Here is a 21,709-nt window from a genome sequence, read left to right on the forward strand (position 1 = left end):
TGTACAGTTGAAGTACAACAGTAATTAATAACAATATAATCCTGTACAGTTGAAGTACAACAGTAATTAATAACAATATAATCCTGCACAGTTGAAGTACAACAGTAATTAATAACAATATAATCCTGCACAGTTGAAGTACAACAGTAATTAATAACAATATAATCCTGCACAGTTGAAGTACAACAGTAATTAGTAACAATATAATCCTGCACAGTTGAAGTACAACAGTAATTAGTAACAATATAATCCTGCACAGTTGAAGTACAACAGTAATTAATAACAATATAATCCTGTACAGTTGAAGTACAACAGTAATTAATAACAATATAATCCTGTACAGTTGAAGTACAATAGTAATTAATAACAATATAATCCTGTACAGTTGAAGTACAACAGTAATTAATAACAATATAATCCTGTACAGTTGAAGTACAACAGTAATTAATAACAATATAATCCTGTACAGTTGAAGTACAACAGTAATTAATAACAATATAATCCTGCACAGTTGAAGTACAACAGTAATTAATAACAATATAATCCTGCACAGTTGAAGTACAACAGTAATTAATAACAATATAATCCTGCACAGTTGAAGTACAACAGTAATTAATAACAATATAATCCTGCACAGTTGAAGTACAACAGTAATTAGTAACAATATAATCCTGTACAGTTGAAGTACAACAGTAATTAATAACAATATAATCCTGTACAATTGAAGTACAACAGTAATTAATAACAATATAATCCTGTACAGATGAAGTACAACAGTAATTAATAACAATATAATCCTGTACAGTTGAAGTACAACAGTAATTAATAACAATATAATCCTGTACAGTTGAAGTACAACAGTAATTAATAACAATATAATCCTGTACAGTTGAAGTACAACAGTAATTAATAACAATATAATCCTGTACAGTTGAAGTACAACAGTAATTAATAACAATATAATCCTGTACGGTTGAAGTACACAACAGTAATTAATAACAATATAAGCCTGTACGGTTGAAATATAACAGTGATTAATAACAATAAGCCTGTACGATTGAAGTACAGTAATTAATAGCAATAAGCCTGTACGATTGAAGTACAGTAATTAATAGCAATAAGCCTGTACGATTGAAATGCAATAGTGATTAATAACAATATATTCCAGACTTGAAACTTGAGAACTAGCAAGTACGAAATAACACTTTCACTTGTGAACTGCAACATCAGAACTGTTCAGTATATAATGGAGACAATACAATAAAAATGTTAAAAAGAAAGCAAGCAATAACCAAAAATGGCGAGAGACATAACATTCTGGAAACATGGTACAATGCGAACTTGTTCAGATCTTGAACAATGTAAATATCAAATTACTATTAACAAAAAATAGTTAAACCCATCCAAGGAATCTACAAATTAGTTTAAACTATTAATAATGTTTATTTTAGTTTAATAAGAGAGGTTTATAACGTTTTTTAATGTTCGAGGATATGAAAAGGCAGCAACTCAATTATCTTCATATTTAAAAGAACCTATATATTCCATAAATGTATAAACATCAAACTATAGGAGATTTAAATTCAGGATTTAGTTTTCAATAAGTCGAACGAATATTGACAGGTAGCTGAACAATAAGCATCCCAATAACGATAATATACACGTATAGTCAGTATAATATAAACTGGTATACTATGTTTAAGACTTCCTTCAAATTAATTTGTGTACAATATATTATGTGAAAGTTATGGAATATGTTAATTATTTATATTTGGGACGCTAGTTTGCGTTTGTTTGTATTTGTTTCCCTACTTCCTAGTGGTAGCAAAATCAAAGAAGCCTCATTTATACAACTACTCTAGCATCTAACTGCAGCACCCCCTACAGTCTCGTACCCTTTTATGCTCTCGCCCCTAAGACATCTGTCTGGCAACGGTCAGTTGCAAATTCTCTTTGTTAACCTGAAAATGATCTAAGACGGTTGAAACGTTGTTCTGTTCTTTATTTTAATTAAGGTTTTAATATCCATATCAGCCATCTTTAGGGTTCATTTTTACTTCAAGTGTTTTTCTGGTCATCATAAGATAGAGTACGCTCTCAGTCTTGTAGAAATTTCCCAGACGAGAACGGAAGTTGGAAAATGGTTATTAACCATCTGTTGTTTCCGCCTAGATCACAGTCTCGACGAAATATGTAAAAAGTCATGCGGAGTAAGTGGCAGAACGTTTATCGTGTTAGCTGACGTAATACAGCATAACTAGAAACATAACTTGATGGAGCAAGAAGTAATTTTTATAAAAGGTTGTAATTTGTTAGAATAATCTGACGTCACGTTGCAACATAATTCCTAGACTGTGGCAGGCAAAATTATTCCGAAGTAAGGAATTCATGGTGAAATCAATAGCAATGATTTCCAGGATACTAGACATTTCAAAGCCTCATGAAAATTATTGCCACTTAAAATGACTAGTGTACAATCAACACAAAATGAGATTTTGTGGCTTACTTATGAGTATTAAACATAATATTTTTCTGTTTTAAAGAGAAATACAAAACACAAAGCTTACCGTAACTCTTCCTCTCGTTGTTTTAGTTCCTTTAATTCCTCTTGGATTTTTAATTCAGTTGAGGGAAGAGATTTTCTATGAGCTAAAGGTGGCTTCCCTTCGGTCTTCTCTCTTCTTACGACAACAGGAGCCAAAGCATTGAAATTGCCATATGTTTGGTTTACATTTTGAACGGCAGAAGAACCTCTAATAAACGCAGGGGTTGGGTAACCGTTGGAAGTGCTTTTTAGACTGGAAGAACAAATAGCACGGACTTCTTTACCTCGGCTGGCAATGAATCTTTGCATACTGATTCCCCTTTTTCCTGTTGGATTTTGGACAAACCTTCGACCTGGTGGTGTAATCGTATTAGAAGAGTTTGAAGAACTCGAAGGGGAAGGAATTCTTGTTTCCTGTCCGTTCATGATAGAAGGTGTCTTAGTTGGTTGTGAAACAACACTATCAGGAACTACGCCTTGAACTTTAGCTGGCAGTTGAAGTGACAAAGTGTTATTTGAAACCATTGCACCTGTTTGAATTGGTACTAAAAGTGGTGATGACGAGGCATCATCATGTTGAGCTGAAGTGATTATATTTTTATATTGCTGCGGCTCAACCGAATTTAAAGTTATTTCTTCTTTCATGGAGAAATCTCCATCACCGAGTCTTGTTACTTTAGAATCAGTTCGTTCTTGCGAAATTGTTTGAATTTGACCACCTGCTCGAAGGGCCAGCTCACGTTCTGTTTGCTCATTAATTTCCTTTTGTATCCTAGATGTGGCCAGCATTTTCTGAGTGTCACCATTGAAAGTCGTAGGCGTGGATGATTTCGATCTTGAGAAGTTGGGTGTATTTGAATTTTTAGTAGATTCCTTCTCACCTTCTGTTGAATTTTTAGTAGATTCCTGATCACCTTCTGTTGTAGGAGACATCTGAGTGCGTTGAGACATCTGAGAGCCTTGAGACATCTGAGTGCGTTCTCTTCTTAAAGCTTCTTCTTTTTCTTTCGCTAGACGAATTTCTTTTTCTACAGGAGACTCACTCATGGATATATAAACAGCCGTCTCTTGAGTTTCATTGTCTAATAATGGCTTGACCTTTACATTTGCTTTCTGTCTATTTGCGAAAGCAAATCCCAAATTGTATTGCTGACCACCGTGCAGAGTGTCCAAAGGAATGGCCGGAGTGTGATGTCTTCTATGTTCAGGCTGAACAGTGTTTGTAAATGGCGACCGACGTTCAGAAGATGGATTATCGCCACGCGAGCTTCCAGATTTCACAGAATAATCAGAGTGGCTAGTTTCAATGCTAACATCATTATCTTCTTCGTTTGGCAACGTCTCATTGATATCAGAAGAACGGATACGCTCACGCAGAGCTCGGAGCTCTTTCTCTCGTTCCTTAAATTCTCGGATCTCCATGGCAATTTTCGACTCAGTAGTATAACTAGTGTAAGTATTCTCAGACTTTTGCTGTAAGGGTAAAGGAGAAGATGACGGTCGCTCCGATTTTCTTTGGGACTCTTGGGTTAAGTCTACTACTCCCACTGCAATACTGTTATTGACATGCATGTGTTTTATTGGACTTGTAGAAATATTCCGTCTTTCTCTAGCGAGCATTTCCTCTCTTTCCTTCTGCAATCGAATTTCCTTTTCAATAATACTTTCTTCCATTCTTTCAGATTGTACACTAGTCTGTGTGTAAACTAAAGGGTTCTGAGCGGTTGAAACGATGTTGTCGTAGGTATTACGATGCTCGCTGCTAATGTCAAAACTTTGAAGACGATCTTCTACTTCGCCATCTGCAATACCCCTGTCTGAATGTCCTTCTGCAGAGTCCGTTGAAGGAGACTGTAGAATATCAATCGACAACTCGCTGCACAAAGACGAATCTTGAGAGCTGTCGAAAGGACGTACAAACTGTTTGTCGTTACTTTGTACTTGCAGACTTTCGAATTCAAGACTATCCAGTTCGGTTGTTTCTTTGATGCTTGAAAAGGTATTTATAGTATGTTCTAAAGAATCACTAAAGTCGTCATTTAGGTCGAGAAGAATTGCCTCCTTATGCGGAACGTCTCCGTTTCGTTGCGACTTAGGAATAAGTTTGGAATGACCGTTTTGACAAGAAATTTTCTTGTTATTATCCAAAGTCAGGTGGTTAATAATCACTTCTGTCTGAATGGAAGATGGCGGTTCATTAAAAGAACCCAAATCTTGATGAGCCATATTTATCCTCTCCCAATAATTCGTGCTCTGTTTGTTTTGAAAATTGGAAGCCAAATTTATTGGTTCTGAAAATAAATAAAAATAACATAAGAATAAATAAAACTAAACAACTGTGAATATTTTGATAATTCTCAATTAATTTGACGTTGGAAAATGTACTTGTGAGTTTATTTAGTTTGCATTAATCAATCAAGATTAAAATGCCATACTGGTTTTCTTCTTGGGGAACGTTCTGTTTTATTTACTTGTATGTGTCCTCCTAGAGTATTTCGATATCGACTTGAAGGCCCGGTATGGCCAAGCGGTTAAGACACTCGACTCGTAATCCGAAGGTCGCGGGTTTGAATCCCAGTCTTACTAAACATATTCGTCCTTATAGCCGTGAGGGTATTATAATGCGACGGTCAATTCCCCTATTCGTCGGTAAAAGAGTAGCTCAAGAGTTGGCGGTGGGTGGGGATGACTAGCTGCCTTCCCATTAGTCTTACACTGTTAAATTAGGGACGGCTAGCGCAGATAGCCTTTATGTAGCTCTGCGCGAAATTCAAAACAAACCAAACCAATCGACTTGAAAGCAGATGTATTTTTAAGATTTTAAAAGACGAAGACAGAAGGTGTGTGCGAAACGAAAATAATCTGTTCTCTAGGTTAGAAAATAAAATATGTATTATAAGAAATAATACTGAATCAGTTTAACCTGAAGATGACTTAAGAAGGTCGAAACGTAGTTCTGTACTTTATTTTAATTAAAGTGCTAATATCCATACCAGCCGTCTTAAGAATACATTTTTATTTCAAGTGGGTTTTTCGTTATCAGAAATTATATTATATCGAAAGTAATAAACTTGTACGCACTTGAATGATAAATAATTACGATAAACAGAAATAAACTTTAAATTTAAATTATTTAGCGTATCCTTAAAAGAAACATCTACAGAAATCTGCCTTTGTTTATTTAGCTTAGTCTGATTAAATAGTGGAATTGACTATTACTCTTATAGCACTCAGAGTGCGGAGCGCATTTTAGCGGAAACAGTACACGAATCAAGAACCCTCCTTTTTATTTGTAGGTTTTAATTATGTCTTTCTAAATCTGATAAAAAGTTATACATCTACAAAACAACCAAGTTAGGATAAAGCTATAATCTGAAAAAACGAAAGTGAAATCAAATTATATGAATAGTAGAACTTGTAAAAATGTAATGTAAAAGTGGATAAATCAGTTTGATAAGAAAAGTCCAGCAGTACCTTTCTACATTTTATAGCATCTAGAACTAGCGGCAATATCAGTAACTAATAATTTCACTGGATTTAATATCATGTCTGTAGACATTTTGTACAAGGAAAACAAATATTTTCACAAACGTCGACAAACTGCAAAATTATTTTCCTGTATTTAAAAATATCAAACTCTTTATTACAAAACTGTTAGAATTTTTATTGGATATATTTTTACGACTGTGTGTTATTAAACACAAAACCAAACGATAAGCTATCTGCGTTACATCCACCGCGGGCATTGAAAACCGATTGTTAGCGTTATGATTCCCCAAACTCACTTTTGAGACATAAAAAGTATTACATATGTTTGTCTAATTACGTATTTTGACCTTGATGTTGGAAACATCAAAAAGGCAAACAATAAAAACAGCAACATTTTAAACCCCTTGTTGAAGGTCTCAACTTTATTTTTTGAAAGCATTAGCTAATTACTCTTTTCCCACTAACACATTTTGGACTGATATCACAAAAATATAATTCCCTAAAATTAACTGTAGCTACGCTATAATTAATAACTTCATGCATCAATGAATATGTACATGTCCTATCTGTATGTATAAATCTCCTACATCATGGTTTCCTTTAAAATGTAAAATCTAGTTATTATTACGTGTTAGAATATTATTATATACCAGAGTTATATGTTGCAGGAGATGGAAACTGGAGTATTTGTTTCGAAAACGTATACAGTAGAAAATTACTGAAGGTAAATAATGAATCTTCTAGTCCTGTTTACTCAAAGTTTTGAATAGCATTTGACAGTATATACAGGAGAGAGAAAAGGTTATATGTTGAACCTGACTCTTCCAGTTCTACAGAGATTTAAAGCCAGATGTCGAAAGGACGATTTAGGTCACTCTTTAATAAAAAAAGATATCTCTTTATTTCAGCGCCAAACATGCTCGCCCTCCCAGCCGTGGGGGCGTTATAATGTGACGGTCAATCCCACTTTTCGTTGGTAAAAGAGTAGCCCAAGAGTTGGCGGTGGGTGGTGATGACTAGCTGCCTTCCCTCTAGTCTTACACTGCTAAATTAGGGACGGCTAGCACAGATAGCCCTCGAGTAGCTTTGTGCGAAATTCCAAAACAAACAAACAAACAAATCTTTATTTCAAGTGTTGTTTAAATGCCAAAGACTGATGAAGTATTGAGAAGTCAATATGTTTAAAATTTGTGTTAATCATAAACAAATAAAAATAATGTAAAAAAAGCAGAAACAAAATTAAACTTATGCAGTTTATGTAATTTCTATTTTATTACCAGATATCTTTATTAATGCTGCCAGCAAACTGCACTGCAGAGACAAGGCATATGACGTAAGACTAGCCGGATGTGACGTTAAACTTCGACGTCATCTTTGTACTTATGGCTTCCATTGTAAATAAATCACGATGTCAATGAAGTGGCACCTATTCTTATGAAATTTACGGAATTTAATGGATTTGAAGCCAGATATTTTTGTATGGAAATGTAAAATATCGTAATTTCATCAGATTTTGTAGGTGATTGGATTGTCGACGCCTTGACATCTTTGAAAACATTTAAATTAGTAGTTATATTTAGATATAAAGAATATTCCATTTAACTTTAATAGGAGAGTTATAAAGTGGAAAGGTTAAATTTCTTCTTATTAAAAACATTAATGTGTCCCAGGTTTACTTATCTAATTTTTTACGAATCATTTGTTGTGCATTGAGTCATGTTACTTCAACTTTCTGATTTCTCGTTGCTGTGAGTACTGTTATATACAGTACCTATTATGACTTAAACTTAACATTGTAGTTAACCTAAATATTACACATAAGACATATTATTTTAGTCTGTTGACTTACACTGTAAAAACTGACCCCCTATATACAAGTTTTGGCCTCTCTCCCCGAAATATTTTGTGGATATATCAGGTTTCGTAGTTTGTAAAAGGTTCTAGGCCTCAGACGGGCTATATATATATATAAACACATATATATAAAAGTTTGTTGTAATTTAAAAATTAAGCCACAACAAAAATTAATTAAACACAAAACGCTACATTACTTGTAAAGATCCCAGGGTACAAACTATAATATGGGATTATAAAATGTACCCTATATTTTGGAGGTCACTGCGGAAGTACAACCCACATTGCGGTGGGGATACGCCGTCTATCAGTCTTAACCTACATTAGCCACTCTCACACAATAATTAAAACAGTAGCAATAGATGTAGAAATGAAATTAGGAGAGCGAGATGTGGGTGCTCAAGCCCACAAAGTCCCGCATCTACATCACCCTTCACTGCCTGCAGAGAATTGTGGGAAGTTGACTGCTCTCCAAAGTAAACCAGAAAAATTAATTGAAATAAATATATATACAGAGACTACCAAGTTAGTGATAGTAGCGTTAGACTGCGTGATTGCAAGTTTAGTCATAAATAGCATTTAACGACTTCTACTAAAGTGAATTTCACAATTTGTACTGAAATAATAGAGATAGAATTTCTGTACTTATGTTTGACCTGTTTTGAAAAACAAAAAAAAACAAATGTATTGTGTACTGTCCTTTTGTTGTTGAAATGTATCGCCAACAAGTTACAAACACCTCCTGTAAAGAATTCGGCCCTATAAAAACGTAACAGTAGCTTAATCTGCATTGTATTAATTTCTAATTCTAGTATCTGTCCAGCTGTTATGCTTTATCATTACCCCAAATTTTAGTCCTAAAATTAATACATTGCATTCTTATATTAATATTATGGTTTTATTTTTGTATTTACCAGTATGGAACTTATACTACAAAACATTGATTTGTGTTTACGTTTATGGTGATGATATTTCTTTAGTTTTAAAATTCAGCAGGCTAAATAAAGTGATTAACCAGAATTAAAATCTATAGGGCAGAACTAAGTTATTTATATTTCTTAAATGTTAGCAAATATATTGTGACACGTGGGGTAGATATTGGACATTAGTGAAGTAACTTTTTTTTTGTATAAATAGAATATTTCGTTTGTAAAATGTTTTGTTTATAGGTGAGTTTTTTTTCGCCACTTAGATTAAATTCATTTAAAAAGGCTAATATCTATTCTGGGCAATATATATATATATATATATAAGAAAAGTTTATGTGTAACTTGTGTCAAGTCATAATGTAAATACTGACAGGGGACCCACTAAAGCAATTCCTTATAAAGTAACAAGATTATATTTTGTTGTTGTTTATAATAATACTGTTAATAAGATATTTAGCGCCACATGTGCATCAAGTATATTTGGAAATAAAGCTCTATCACTACATTAAGTTTACATAAACAAAGATATAAACCACACACTAGTTCAAAATACAGTCGATATATATATACACACACACACATACTGAATCGCTATTGTACGTCTCTTAGGCACAGTGTTATTTATATCTTTCATTTAAAATTTTTCAGAATAAACACTGTAATTAACTTCAATCTACTTAAAGTTATCATTTACGCGTGTAATATTTATAAATTGAACATTTATAAATAAATGGCAACTAGTTATTAGCTTAATAGAACTCTGTCGTCTATTCGATTTGCTCGAAGCCCCATATGGCCAGGTGGTTAGAGTGCTCGATTCGCAATCTGAGGGTCGCGGATTTGAATGTTCACTACACTAAACAGGCTCGCCCCTTTAGCCATGGGGGCGTTATAATGTTACGGTCAATCCCACTATTCATTAGTAAAAGAGTAGCCCAAGAGTTGGCGGTGGGTGGCGATGATTGACTGCCTTCCCACTAGTCTTACAGTGCTAATTTAAGGACGGTTAACACAGATAGCTCGCGTGTGGTTTTGCGCGAAATTCAGAAAACAAAATAAACAAACAACCGAATTGCTTGCCAGAGTGGGGTCCATCACATGACATTCAGACTATGTTATTACTGACAAACAAGCGTCGTGATACACTCTATTATAATAACCTTTTGTATTCAGAATATTACAATATAATTGACAGAAACGCACCTATCACAGATATGTTGAATCTTCTATCTAGAATGCAATCCTAAATCTACTAGCTAATCTGTAACACTACTAACCACTAACTTCCTAGTGTGAATTTTGAGCCTTTTAACATGGTGTATCATTTAAAAATTAAAATTAGATTCAATCCGAAGTGGAATTCTAACCTTTAGTTAAGTTATCAACATATATGCAGTTTTTAACCTAGTAGCTATAGGTGAATAATTCACCATTGAAATGATCAAACGTATTACTAGACGTGTTACAGTTGTTCAGTCAGCAGTCAGCAGTAATCTATAGTTTATATTAATATTTACTAGATATAATTCCATTTAGTGTCGGCCATTCTTTGTTTTGCCGCTTCAACAAGGCGAAGAAGAACAAAAATAACTACCATAGTTTGACTGTTTATTTCTGTTAATATAAAACAGATATGAAACTGATATGTCTTTGATATAAAACTGATGTCTTTGACTTTGTGTAAGGGTGTTTAGATCTATTCGGAAACGTAAGAGTAGGGCAGTCCAACATTTGGAACAGCTGTGGCAGTATCCTAGAATTGGCCTAAAGTTCGGTCGTAAATAGAGTCACGCTAGAGTTACACCATTATTGTAGCCAGGCTGGACTATCGTCACTGCTACACAGCTTTATGACACGCTGGAGCGCTCAGTACGGTCTCATTGTTTACTATTTTCTCACGTGCCTTGTTCCAAGAGCCTTAGAGTCAGAGGTCGAGGTCACGGATTTTATTAACTTCTCAAAAATTGGAAAACTCACGAATGTTTAAACGCGCATGCACATCTTGCAAATGTAAAACAAGTTTTGCTTACATTTGCGTAGTTCGAGTTACTACCTCGATCAGTTGTTCGCGTGTGAAATAATCTCATAAACAGACTTAAAGAGCTCCATGTATGGAACCTACAACATCTTTTAGAAGTGTAAATCCAAAAGGCAAGACGACTTTGTCTGAAAGTGAAATGAAAAAAAATATATATTTTCAAAGCTAAGATCAGGATGACGACAAAAGTCAAACAAAGAGAAAGTTAAAACCAAATGTAATTGTTCGGGAAAACTAGAAAGTTTGTATTTTGTTCATTCGGAAACTTGAAAAGAGAAGTTCTGATTCATAATGTACATGATAAGGGATGACATTTGAGCTTGAATCAAATTATGCTTCGCTGAATACATCCTTATGTAAAGATTGAAGGGCAACTTCCGTAATCACATTTCACATATTGACACACACACACACAACAGAGTAAAACGAGGTGTTTTTTTTACCCTAAAGTCACGAGCGAACGTCAAGCTCCACATATTTCATAAGATATTTAACTTCTAAAAGCCATGTTGCACGTGTGCTCTTGAAGGTTCATAAATTGATGTTGAAGTACTCGAGTCAACAGAATTATTAAAATTACATGTCGTGATCTCATATGGTAAAATGTCATTAGAGTGCATTTTCATCAACATTTGTTTAATGGAAATAAAACTTTAATGACTTTTATTTTCACCTGGACAGCATATTAATTCCTGGTTAAAATTTAACACAGATTCCAAACCTTTCGAAATTAAGTTCAATTACTCCTTTGCAGACTTTATATTGTTTTCGTAAATCTTTACCCTAAATATATATAAATCTTTACCCTAAATATATGCTATATATATTTTTGAGTACTTCCTATCACTCTCTCCTGGTCGACGTCGTATTTCTGAGATCATGCGAACCGCCTATTACGGTTTGGAAATAACAGAAAATACTGAAATACACGGCTCTGATACCAACCGGATATTACTTCTCAAGCATGCGCGTTAGATGACTGCAAACGTGGCTAAGCGCATTCCAACAATTTAATGAGTGAGAGATCAGTTGTTCTCTACCCGTAATGTTGTTGCGACATGTTCGGTTATTTCTATACTATTATGTATTGAAAACTCGACTGGATGTTTGGCTGTTACTAAACTCGGCCATGACTTAAACAGACTCGTGTGTGTATTATTTATTTATGTTTATATACCGAGGTAATGAAATTGTTTTGCAGTTAAACAGGACCATGTGATTACTTGTATGAAAATGATGTAGAAAACAGGTTTAGCCAGAAACCGCAAACAGTTGCAGAGATATATATATCCATCGACAGAGGGAAGCCTAAAAAAGTTATTACCAATTGGAAATGCATACCTTATGTTATTATCTAATTTCTGTAAAATAAATATTTTCAAGTCCTTATTTTTATTATCTACAATTTTAAAGCAACCTCTACCTAAAATCTTTTCAAACATTTAAAAAAAATCTTTATTTTTAAGTCACGAATAAAAAAATATTAACATCCCAATTTGTGTTATCCCAGGACTCGTGATGACTAATCGGACTTACATGACAGTTGAATACGTTTCTTAAATTCATTTAAACTATCTTTGAAGTGGGGTGTTACACCAGATAGCCCTTCTTTTAGCTCTATTCAAGTTTAATGTCTAGAAACGTGTATGGTGTAGTTTAATTTCGAGATATTCTTTGTCAGATATGCGATTATTATCACTTAAGATAATTTAACACGACTTTAACGCAGGCATCTACAGTGACCGTTGTGACCTCGCGCGAAATTAAACATTTTACTTACCTCTGTGATGAGACTGTTGTGGAAACGAAGCCACACGCTGAGCGTACACGAAATAAAACAACAACAAAACCTAGAAAGAAAAATGAACTTAAAGCACAATTTTATATAAATACAAAAGCGCATCCAGTTACACAACTGCAACGTTCCGCGGTTTCTCGTACATTACGTTGCCACATCGCTCTACCAGACGATGCAGTTATACCTGAACGATTTCTGACCCTGACCGCGCGAATAACAAATAGCAAAAAAGGAAAACGGAACCTCCTACTGTTTTACTCATGGAAATAAAAGGAAAACTGATCATGATTTTCTGAACTAAGATATTTGACGTTCCAAGGTGAAAAACAACGGACAGGTTTCACACTTGTCACAGTGACTGCTCTTCAGTAGTAATTATAAACTATTATGTTTTCTTTTAAATTTTTTTTCATTCACTTGTACTAAATCTAGAAACTCGTTGAAATCTCTTTTAAATGTAGTTTTAAGTGAATTACAAAACCATTTTGTAATGATACTATCAAAATTCGACATACATCTATATTAATTAACTTTGGTATCTCCTTTTATGTTTTGTTTAACGTTAGAAAAACTGAACAGAGTAATATACTAAGTATCATTGTTTTTAATATTAATTCTGAGTTTATAACCAAGTGATTTCTTCTTCTCCAACATTGCTAGTAAGTTGATTTGTTATGTAATAATTTTTTTACTTTAGAAATAGAATCTTGCATATTTGAAAACTTAAGATTTATTAACTATTTCGACGACAAGATAATTATTAAATTTTATATACAGGTGTATTACAGCGATTATGAGCAACGGTCTTACGACATTGCTATTAAATAATGTAACGTTGATTATATCCACTGCAACCTTGAACTTGTTCATTGTAGTCTCGAACCAGTTCTTTGTAGCATTGATCCTACCCATTCATGGAAACTCGCTAGTAATTATATACACTTGCGAATATTGGATCGGATTGAATTATTTCGTGTAGCAGCAATGGTTAGTTACCTGGGACTACACACAATTCTATTAATGTTATTAGTATTTTTTATTCAAGGATAAAAAAGGCCTGAACTTTGTCAAAATTGTTAATTTATTTTAACAGGCGTGTATTAAATAGATTTGGATACAATAAAATATCTTGATTCTTCAATCCCAAGCCACACTCAATTTGTTGTTCTCAGAGTTGTCACCAGGTGCTTAAAAGATTCGGAGATCAGATTCACAGACGAGAGAAATTTCGGCGTTTAAGTATGATATCAATCACGATTTTTATTATGAATTTTAAGAGCGCCATCTGGGGATTCGAGACACTGTCACTTAGAATCGTGGCACCATCTCGTCGTGTCTAGCGACGCTTCTGGTTGTACTTAAAAAAAGAATACTTTCAAAATCGTGTTTATTTTTGTTTTCTTACACAAATATTTTTACTGTATTAGGGACTTATCCGAAAGTCTTAACCTGAACAAAATGCATTTAATGACAGTCGAAAGTTGTAATCCATAAGAAAACTCCTTGCTTAATTGTCCATACATCAAAACTTCCATCACTGTCAAACAAGTTATAAACAGCTATCGAAACGGAGAAAAATTTCACTAGTGTCAAGGATATCATCTTTACAACCACAGAACAACACAAAAAAGAATCAGAATTCCAGACAAAGTAAACAAATAAAGACAAGTCAAAGAACCCTCGTGGATGAGTGTTAACATTTTAAAAACAAGACCAGAGAGAGACAAGGACTTGACGCTCAAGGTTATCTCCAGCAGCCATTTGCACGTAACTTTAATAATGATGCCAAGAAAAATAATCATAGCTGGTCATTTATCACTTCTTTCAACGACTTGTTTCTTTATTAAACTGTGATGCCAGACCTGGCGCTATACTACGAGGTATATGTATTTATATTTTGTTGGAAATGTATAAATGAAATTTCAAATAAAATATGATTGTAAAAACCAAGCAGCGAAGACTGATCATTCATATTCCATTAATCACCAGAAATTATATTATAATGAAAGGTAAATAAAGAACTGTTTAGTCAACTCTTATCCAAGATAATTTACTTCAAGTTTTCTCCTTTGATTCCAGTTCTCGCTTAATTTACTCGATTTGTTTACAGAAGACATTTAACCAAAATGATTAAGCTAAGTGGATGGAAGAATAGATTAAGAATGAGGATTCAGGAAGGCCTTCCTGGAACTACGGATAACACTGTTTAGTTGTTTATTAATAATGTACAAAATATTCTCAGCAAAATAAACATAAGACATAAACAAGCTACATAATTGTCTATTTGTGCCTTAATTACTACTGTCGGTATCAAAACCTTGTTTTTAGCGTTATAAGCCCACTGTCTTATCGTTGAGCCACAAGGGGCATATGTCATATATTTAGCTACGCGTACGTTACTACACAACTTTCTATCTGTGTCGTGCTTATCGCCGGTATCGAAACTCGTTTTTTAGCGTTCTTAGCACACTGTCTTATCGCTGAGTCACAAGGGGCATATGCCATATGTATATAACTATGCGTACTTTACTAACGCAGTTTTCGTTATTATGATGTATCAACATTTCTTGGAAATTTTAGTCTTTGCTTAAGTATACTGACACACACACACACGCACACAAACACACACACACGTACATATGTAAAGACAGGAGTTTTCCTTGTGTGTAATTCATCACAAACTGAGCACCTTTATAAAACACAACTACATAAGTTCAAGTGGATACACGTTAAGAACATATTTAAGATTATAAAATTCCATTCCAGAGTTCATAAATAAATGCATTTTGGAGAATATTATTCATTTGTTACTGGCTCTGTAAATACATGAAGTACAAGAAGGTGTCATGTATTTAAAAAAACAAACATAAAGTTAAAATATAACTGTACAGTCTACATTTATTATGATAACACGACACTTACCGTGAACTTAGCAAAATAATAAGTTTAGCCATTAACTTTAACTCAAAGTTATAAAAAAACGTTATCTGTCCAGTATGACAATTCGAGCACAAGGTAAAGAAAAGTACAAGGTACTCTGGAGTGATGCCAGACAAGTGGAACTTTACGAGATGTTTCTTGGGCCAGATAACATGCTGGAACTAAACACAACAGAACCCTACATGATTGGTCAGTCAGGTTAAATACCATAAGGAGGGCTGCGCTTCCAAGCTTGAATGATACGAAAAGGTATGAATTACGTGAACTTGAAGGATTTCATCGGTTTTAAACTCACCAAGTAACACTCGTCAGCTAATAGTGTTAATGAATCCAGTTCTATATCAGTTGTTATATATTCTTAAAGTTTGGGGCACTTAAAACATTAAGTGTATAAAATGACATTAACTACATATAAAAAAGTGACGCAAGGTACATTAAATCAAGAGTTTAAAACAACTTTATGTAAAACCTAACTGTAACAGGTGGTGAAACATAAACAGGATAAAAAACCTGTGCGCAACTGATCATGCCACTTCGTGATATAGATATAATTTGAATAGGTCATTTCAGTAATGTGAAACATAAAACAAGTTTAGCCTTACTGGAAGATGCTCTGTTATAATATTGTGTTTCTTGTCGGTATACTAAATTGTTGTATAAATGCACCTTTAAAACAAGGTTACTAAGGTGTACGTTGCGTTTCTTGTTGGTATACTAAACTGTTGTATAAATACATCTTTAAAACAAGGTTACTAAGGTATACGTTGCGTTTCTTGTTGGTATACTAAACTGTTGTATAAATACATCTTTAAAACAAGGTTACTAAGGTATACGTTAAATACATCTTTAAAACAAGCGTTTCTTGTTGGTATACTAAACTGTTGTATAAATACATGTTGAAAACAAGGTCATTGAGGTGCACAATGAGACCGCACGAAAGAAAATGTTTCTCTTTTTTAAAATTGACTTTACTGACTTTATATGTTTTTATTCACAGTCAGATAAGATGTGCATCCTTGCCTCCTGCTAAAGATACGGCGCTTTCAAAAAGTTGACCCTTCTTGTTAAGTTTGTGCCCGAGGAAGAAGGGTTCATCTTTCGAAACTGGTTGGGTTATATGGTTTCGTATGTTTGTGTTAAATCGATTTCTTGAACTTACATGTTTTTCCAGCATCACGAATCCTGATATAAATGTTGGATATAGGAGCCTCAACAGAATTTTTATAGTTTCATTTTTCATGTTTTTGCATATTTTGTCAAAAACAAACCACTTACGTTTGGGGTTTGTGCATATGTGTTTAAGAACAAAGCTACATAAGGAAAAGAGTAGATTTAATGTGAATTACACATCAAGTTTCTCCAGAAATACTCGCGGAATCTACTCTATCTTTTTTCCGCAAGGGTAGTTTTAAGTTTATCTGGATGATACGATGATTTATTAACTTTTCTTGATGATAAACTAACATTTCAAGCTCCATATGTTATGCATATTTTTATCTCTCTCGTGTAACTAGAAGACCATCATATTAGAGTACTAATTAACGACAAACACACGTCTCCCCCCCATGTGGCATAGTAGCATGTCTACGGACTTATACTGCTAGAAACCAGGTTTCGATACCTGTAACGGACAGAACACAGATAGTCCTGTTTGTAGCTTTATGCGTAGAACAAACAACAAACACACGTTTTATCGACACTTAAGTGTCACGCCACCACTCTGTTAGTGTTCCCAAGCACTCTACTACAGGGTGTTCGGAAAGTCACTGTGCACTTATATATTTATTAACAGACATGTTTCAATATAGAATACAAGAGGTAAATATGAATGACAATTATAAACAATGTTGAAAGTGACCCCCGTTGGCATCAATACAGGCTTGGATCCTTCTTATTTTGTTTCTAAACACCGTTATAAATTGCTGGCTTGAAATGGACTGAATAAAATATGATTACAAAACTGCACAGGGACTTTCCGAACCCCCTGTAAATGTTTTGTTGTAATGCAGCTACTAGATTATGCTTCTAGCAGACACAAAGTTTTCAGAACTGGTTTGAAAATTAGAAGTTGTTCGTGCTCTCTGAATAATTCAAGGACCAGAAATTCAGAGATGGCTCACCGGATATCTAAGTTATGGAACAATAACTGTGGAACCATCACAAAGGAATTAATAATATTTGTTGTGCCGTGAAGTGCGTCTGCACGAGTCCACAGACGCATCTAAAGTAAAGGGAAGTTTTTTTAAATAACGTCTTTTCTTGTCTGTTTATTCTCTGAATACCAGATCAGTCTTTCACAATGTTCGAAAATATTTTCGACGAAATAAATTCTTGAAATGCATTCTAACATTTCAAAATCATTTGTTTTCATACCCTAAATTTATTCGTTTTTTGTTGCTGTTGACCGTTGGAGTAAAATGACATGTTTCACATATTCCTTCCATGGAAGTACTTTTTACTTCTTACTGCCAAATGCATGAAAAGTTTCAAATGCTAGTTAGAGGTTGTAAAATTCGACACTTTTAATGTAAAAAACAGTAACAAACAATCAAATGGAAATTCTGTTAAAAATCTAAAAAAAGAGGTTTGAAGCCAAACGAGTGAGATGATTCCAGATCACTATGCTATTTTGACAACAGTGGCAGTAAAACTTGTAAGAAATGAAGACAATTTTTCAGTGAACAACGATAAAAGAGAGAAGTTGAAAACCAATTATGATACAAATGCTCTGTTGCTGGCAGTGATATGTGCACTTGAAAACAGTCTCAATGAGCTCATATTCTCAAATCCCCTGAGATGGTTGAACAAGGTCTCTAATAACATTGACAAGACATAAATATATTCTACATGAACAAAGTTCTTGTCAGCAAAAATGATGGAAATACTTGAACACAAACCATTTATCTTTGGGGTTCCCGTGAATCCGTGTAATAAAAATACTTTGACGCAACTCCTAGTAAACAATGACCACCTGTAATAATGCTGTACATTACGCGCACAAACAGGGTCCGTGTGAAAAACAGTTTAATAACCCACACGAACAGGGTCCGCGTGAACATCAGTAAAAACAAAGTACATAAATCCTATGAATAAGGTAAAGAACACTGACTGTGCTGTACTGGGTAGTGTTTCATGATGATAATGTTTCTACAACCATCCCAATGAAACCTATAATAGTGAGGTTTGTTTGTTTTTGAATTTCGCGCAAAGCTACACGAGGGATATCTGCGCTAACTGTTTCTAATTTAGTAGTGTAAGACTAGAGGAAAGGCAGCTAGTCATCACCACCCACCGCCAACTCTTTGGCTACTCTTTTACTAACGTATAGTGGGATTGAGTGTCACATTATAACGCTCCCACGGCTGAAAGGGCGAGCATGTTTGATGTGACGAGGATTCGAACCCGCGACCTTCGGATTAGCGAGGAACCTTAGGATAAAATCACCAATCTTTGTGGGGAGTGAAACATTCATATTTAATTTAATCAAAACTCATTTTTGAAAACTGTTTTACGTGCTCTTATAGTTATAGAATAATGTTAGAAACATTTATTTCTCTCTATCACTTTACAGACCGAATATTTTAAAGTTCGACAGATATGGTACCAAAACGTAAAATACTAACTAACCATTTGTCAGATGTGAAGACCCCTGACTTTTTAAATAACTTCTGTTTAATGTAGCAACCAAGAATATGGTTGTTCACGTTCAGTGGGTTCATTCACAAAAAATTAAAAGACTTTCCATGAAGAAACTATAAAGATGCAAGTTCAACTGAAATTCACTCACAAACACTTACAGGTGATTCATTATCTCTTAAAACTGGACATCTGAAATAAAAGAAATTCATTCAAGCACTTGAACCATAACGCTCGTGACAATGCACGTTTTAATAACGTTATTATTTCATGTCTGTAAACATAGAAGGGTCGTGTGTCCCATAGATTATTACCATTATTTCAACATAATTTTCCGTGTGGATGATAATTGAAGATTGCTTCTTGAAGAATGACCAGAACGTTAACATATACTTCCCCTGACCGTAATTCTTTCAGAATAATAGGCACATTACCTCCAGCGCGTTAAGGGCAAAAGGTCTGACTTCCCCTTTTCGTATAGATTTGTTCTGCCTGAAGTATTCTCGACGGAGAAACTTGACGTCATAACACCACTACAGGGCAAGATAATATTTGCTAGAAGATTGGTGAATACTTAATCTGCCTTGAGTATTCTCAACACGAATGTTTTATCTCTATAGACTATTACAGGCAACAGTGGGGGGCATGTTTGAAGACTGAGTTATGTCTGTGGTATACTTTGCGAGGAGGACTGAAGTTACCAAGCCATTGCATGTCTCCTTTGCTGGCATTTGTAGTTGACCTATGATATTCTCAGCAAGTAGGCCTAGCATCATCGGATCACAACTTATCTACAGTATTGTTTGGCATTCTAAACCTGAACGATACCTTATAGAATAAATGGATTAAACAACCAGGTCAATCCATAATTTATAGCTGCTGACCAAAGTGAGGGTAAGCGGTTATTACCAACCGTCGCTTCTTAACTGAATAAGAGTACTGAATATCATGGCTTTAATATTTTACAGCTCAAATTGTAGATCGTGTATGATAGAATATTGAGGTTCGAGTTTAGAATCTTTAATCCCTAACCCGATCCGAGCAACAAGGGAAATCCACAAACCCTTAAAGGATCTATCTGGATAGATCATTTTTTTGGTTTTTTTTTAATTTCATGCAAAGCTACTAGAGGGCTATCTGGGCTAGCCGTCCCTAATTTAGCAGTGTAAAACTAGAGGGAAAGTAGCTAGTCATCACCATCCACCGCCAACTCTTGGGCTACTCTTTTACCAACGAATAGTGGGATTGACCGCCACTGTATAACACATCTACGGCTGAAAGAGCGAGCATATTTGGTATGACCGGGATTTGAACCCGCGACCCTCAAATTTCGAGTCGAACGCCTTAACACACTTGGCCATGCCGGGCCAGGATAGATCGTAAGACAAATATCCAAAGTGATCTTGTTTTTTCACTCCTTAATTTAAAATTCACATTTCCTGCCTCCGGATAACAAATATATGAACACGTATTCATATTTCGTTTAAGCTTCATGGCTCTAAATACTAAATTAATGTTATGGATGCACTTTTACATGTCGCGAATAATAACATATTTATTTTGTATAACTAGTTTCCTTAAATTTTAATAAAGAAATAAATGCATAAATATTCAGCATAATTCCTCAAAATTGGCTGGGGTTTTTCACAATGTCACAGAAGGTGTTTTTTTAATATTAAATTTGATTTTAGTAATCTCAAAAGCAAAACTATATTTATAAATATGTAAGAAGCTGCGAGAAAGACAAACTAAAATAATAAAAGAAGCCAGCAGATAAATATAGTATTTTTGGTACGAATTAAATTTCTCATCCATGACAAATATATGGTCCCCTAGTGCCACAGTGGTATACCTGCAGGCTTATACAGCTAGAAATCTGGTTTCAGTATCAGTGGTGAGAAAGCACATATACCCTTTATGTGGCTTTGTGCTTAATGACAACAAACGACGATAACAGCAGCAGTAAAGAGACGTTGCTGTATTACGCCCTATATATATATTTAATTCCTATTATTGTGTTAACTAGTTATAAAATTGTAAAACACGTATATATATAATACGGCTGTATATATAACTATATGGTCTAGTGGACAAATATTTCTACAAGGCGGAGCCACGTAAAAGGATGGATTCTTAGTTACGTAACCAAATCACAGAATCTGAAGTATAAGAAAATAAGCGATTTAGGCCAAGGCAAATTAGAATGTTTGTTGTTTTTTGAATTTCGCACAAAGCTACTCGAGGGCTATCTGTACTAACCGTCCCTAATTTAGCAGTGTAAGGCTAGAGGGAAGGCATCTAGTCATCATCACCCACCGCCAACTCTTGGGCTACTCTTTTACCAACGAATAGTGGGATTAACCGTCACATTATAACGCACCAACGGCTGAAAGGGCGAACATGTTTGGCGCGACGGGGATGCAAACCCGCGACCCTCAGATTACGAGTCGCACGCCTTAACACTTGGCCATGTCGGGCTT

The 21,709-nt window shown here is 34.5% G+C and overlaps 1 protein-coding gene across 4 annotated transcripts in view; it reads right to left on the reverse strand.

The window, feature by feature from the left end:
- LOC143249654 (uncharacterized) overlaps positions 1-21,709 on the reverse strand; it is an 84,997-nt gene that overhangs the window by 5,092 nt on the left and 58,196 nt on the right. For all 4 annotated transcript variants that reach the window (XM_076499907.1, XM_076499906.1, XM_076499909.1 and 1 more), the window contains one exon: positions 2,568-4,836. In XM_076499907.1, coding sequence (XP_076356022.1) covers positions 2,568-4,836 — 2,269 coding nt within the window. The remainder of the gene's footprint in view (positions 1-2,567; positions 4,837-21,709) is intronic.

This window comes from Tachypleus tridentatus, chromosome 4 (genome assembly GCF_004210375.1).
Source record: "Tachypleus tridentatus isolate NWPU-2018 chromosome 4, ASM421037v1, whole genome shotgun sequence".
Lineage (NCBI taxonomy): Eukaryota > Metazoa > Arthropoda > Merostomata > Xiphosura > Limulidae > Tachypleus > Tachypleus tridentatus.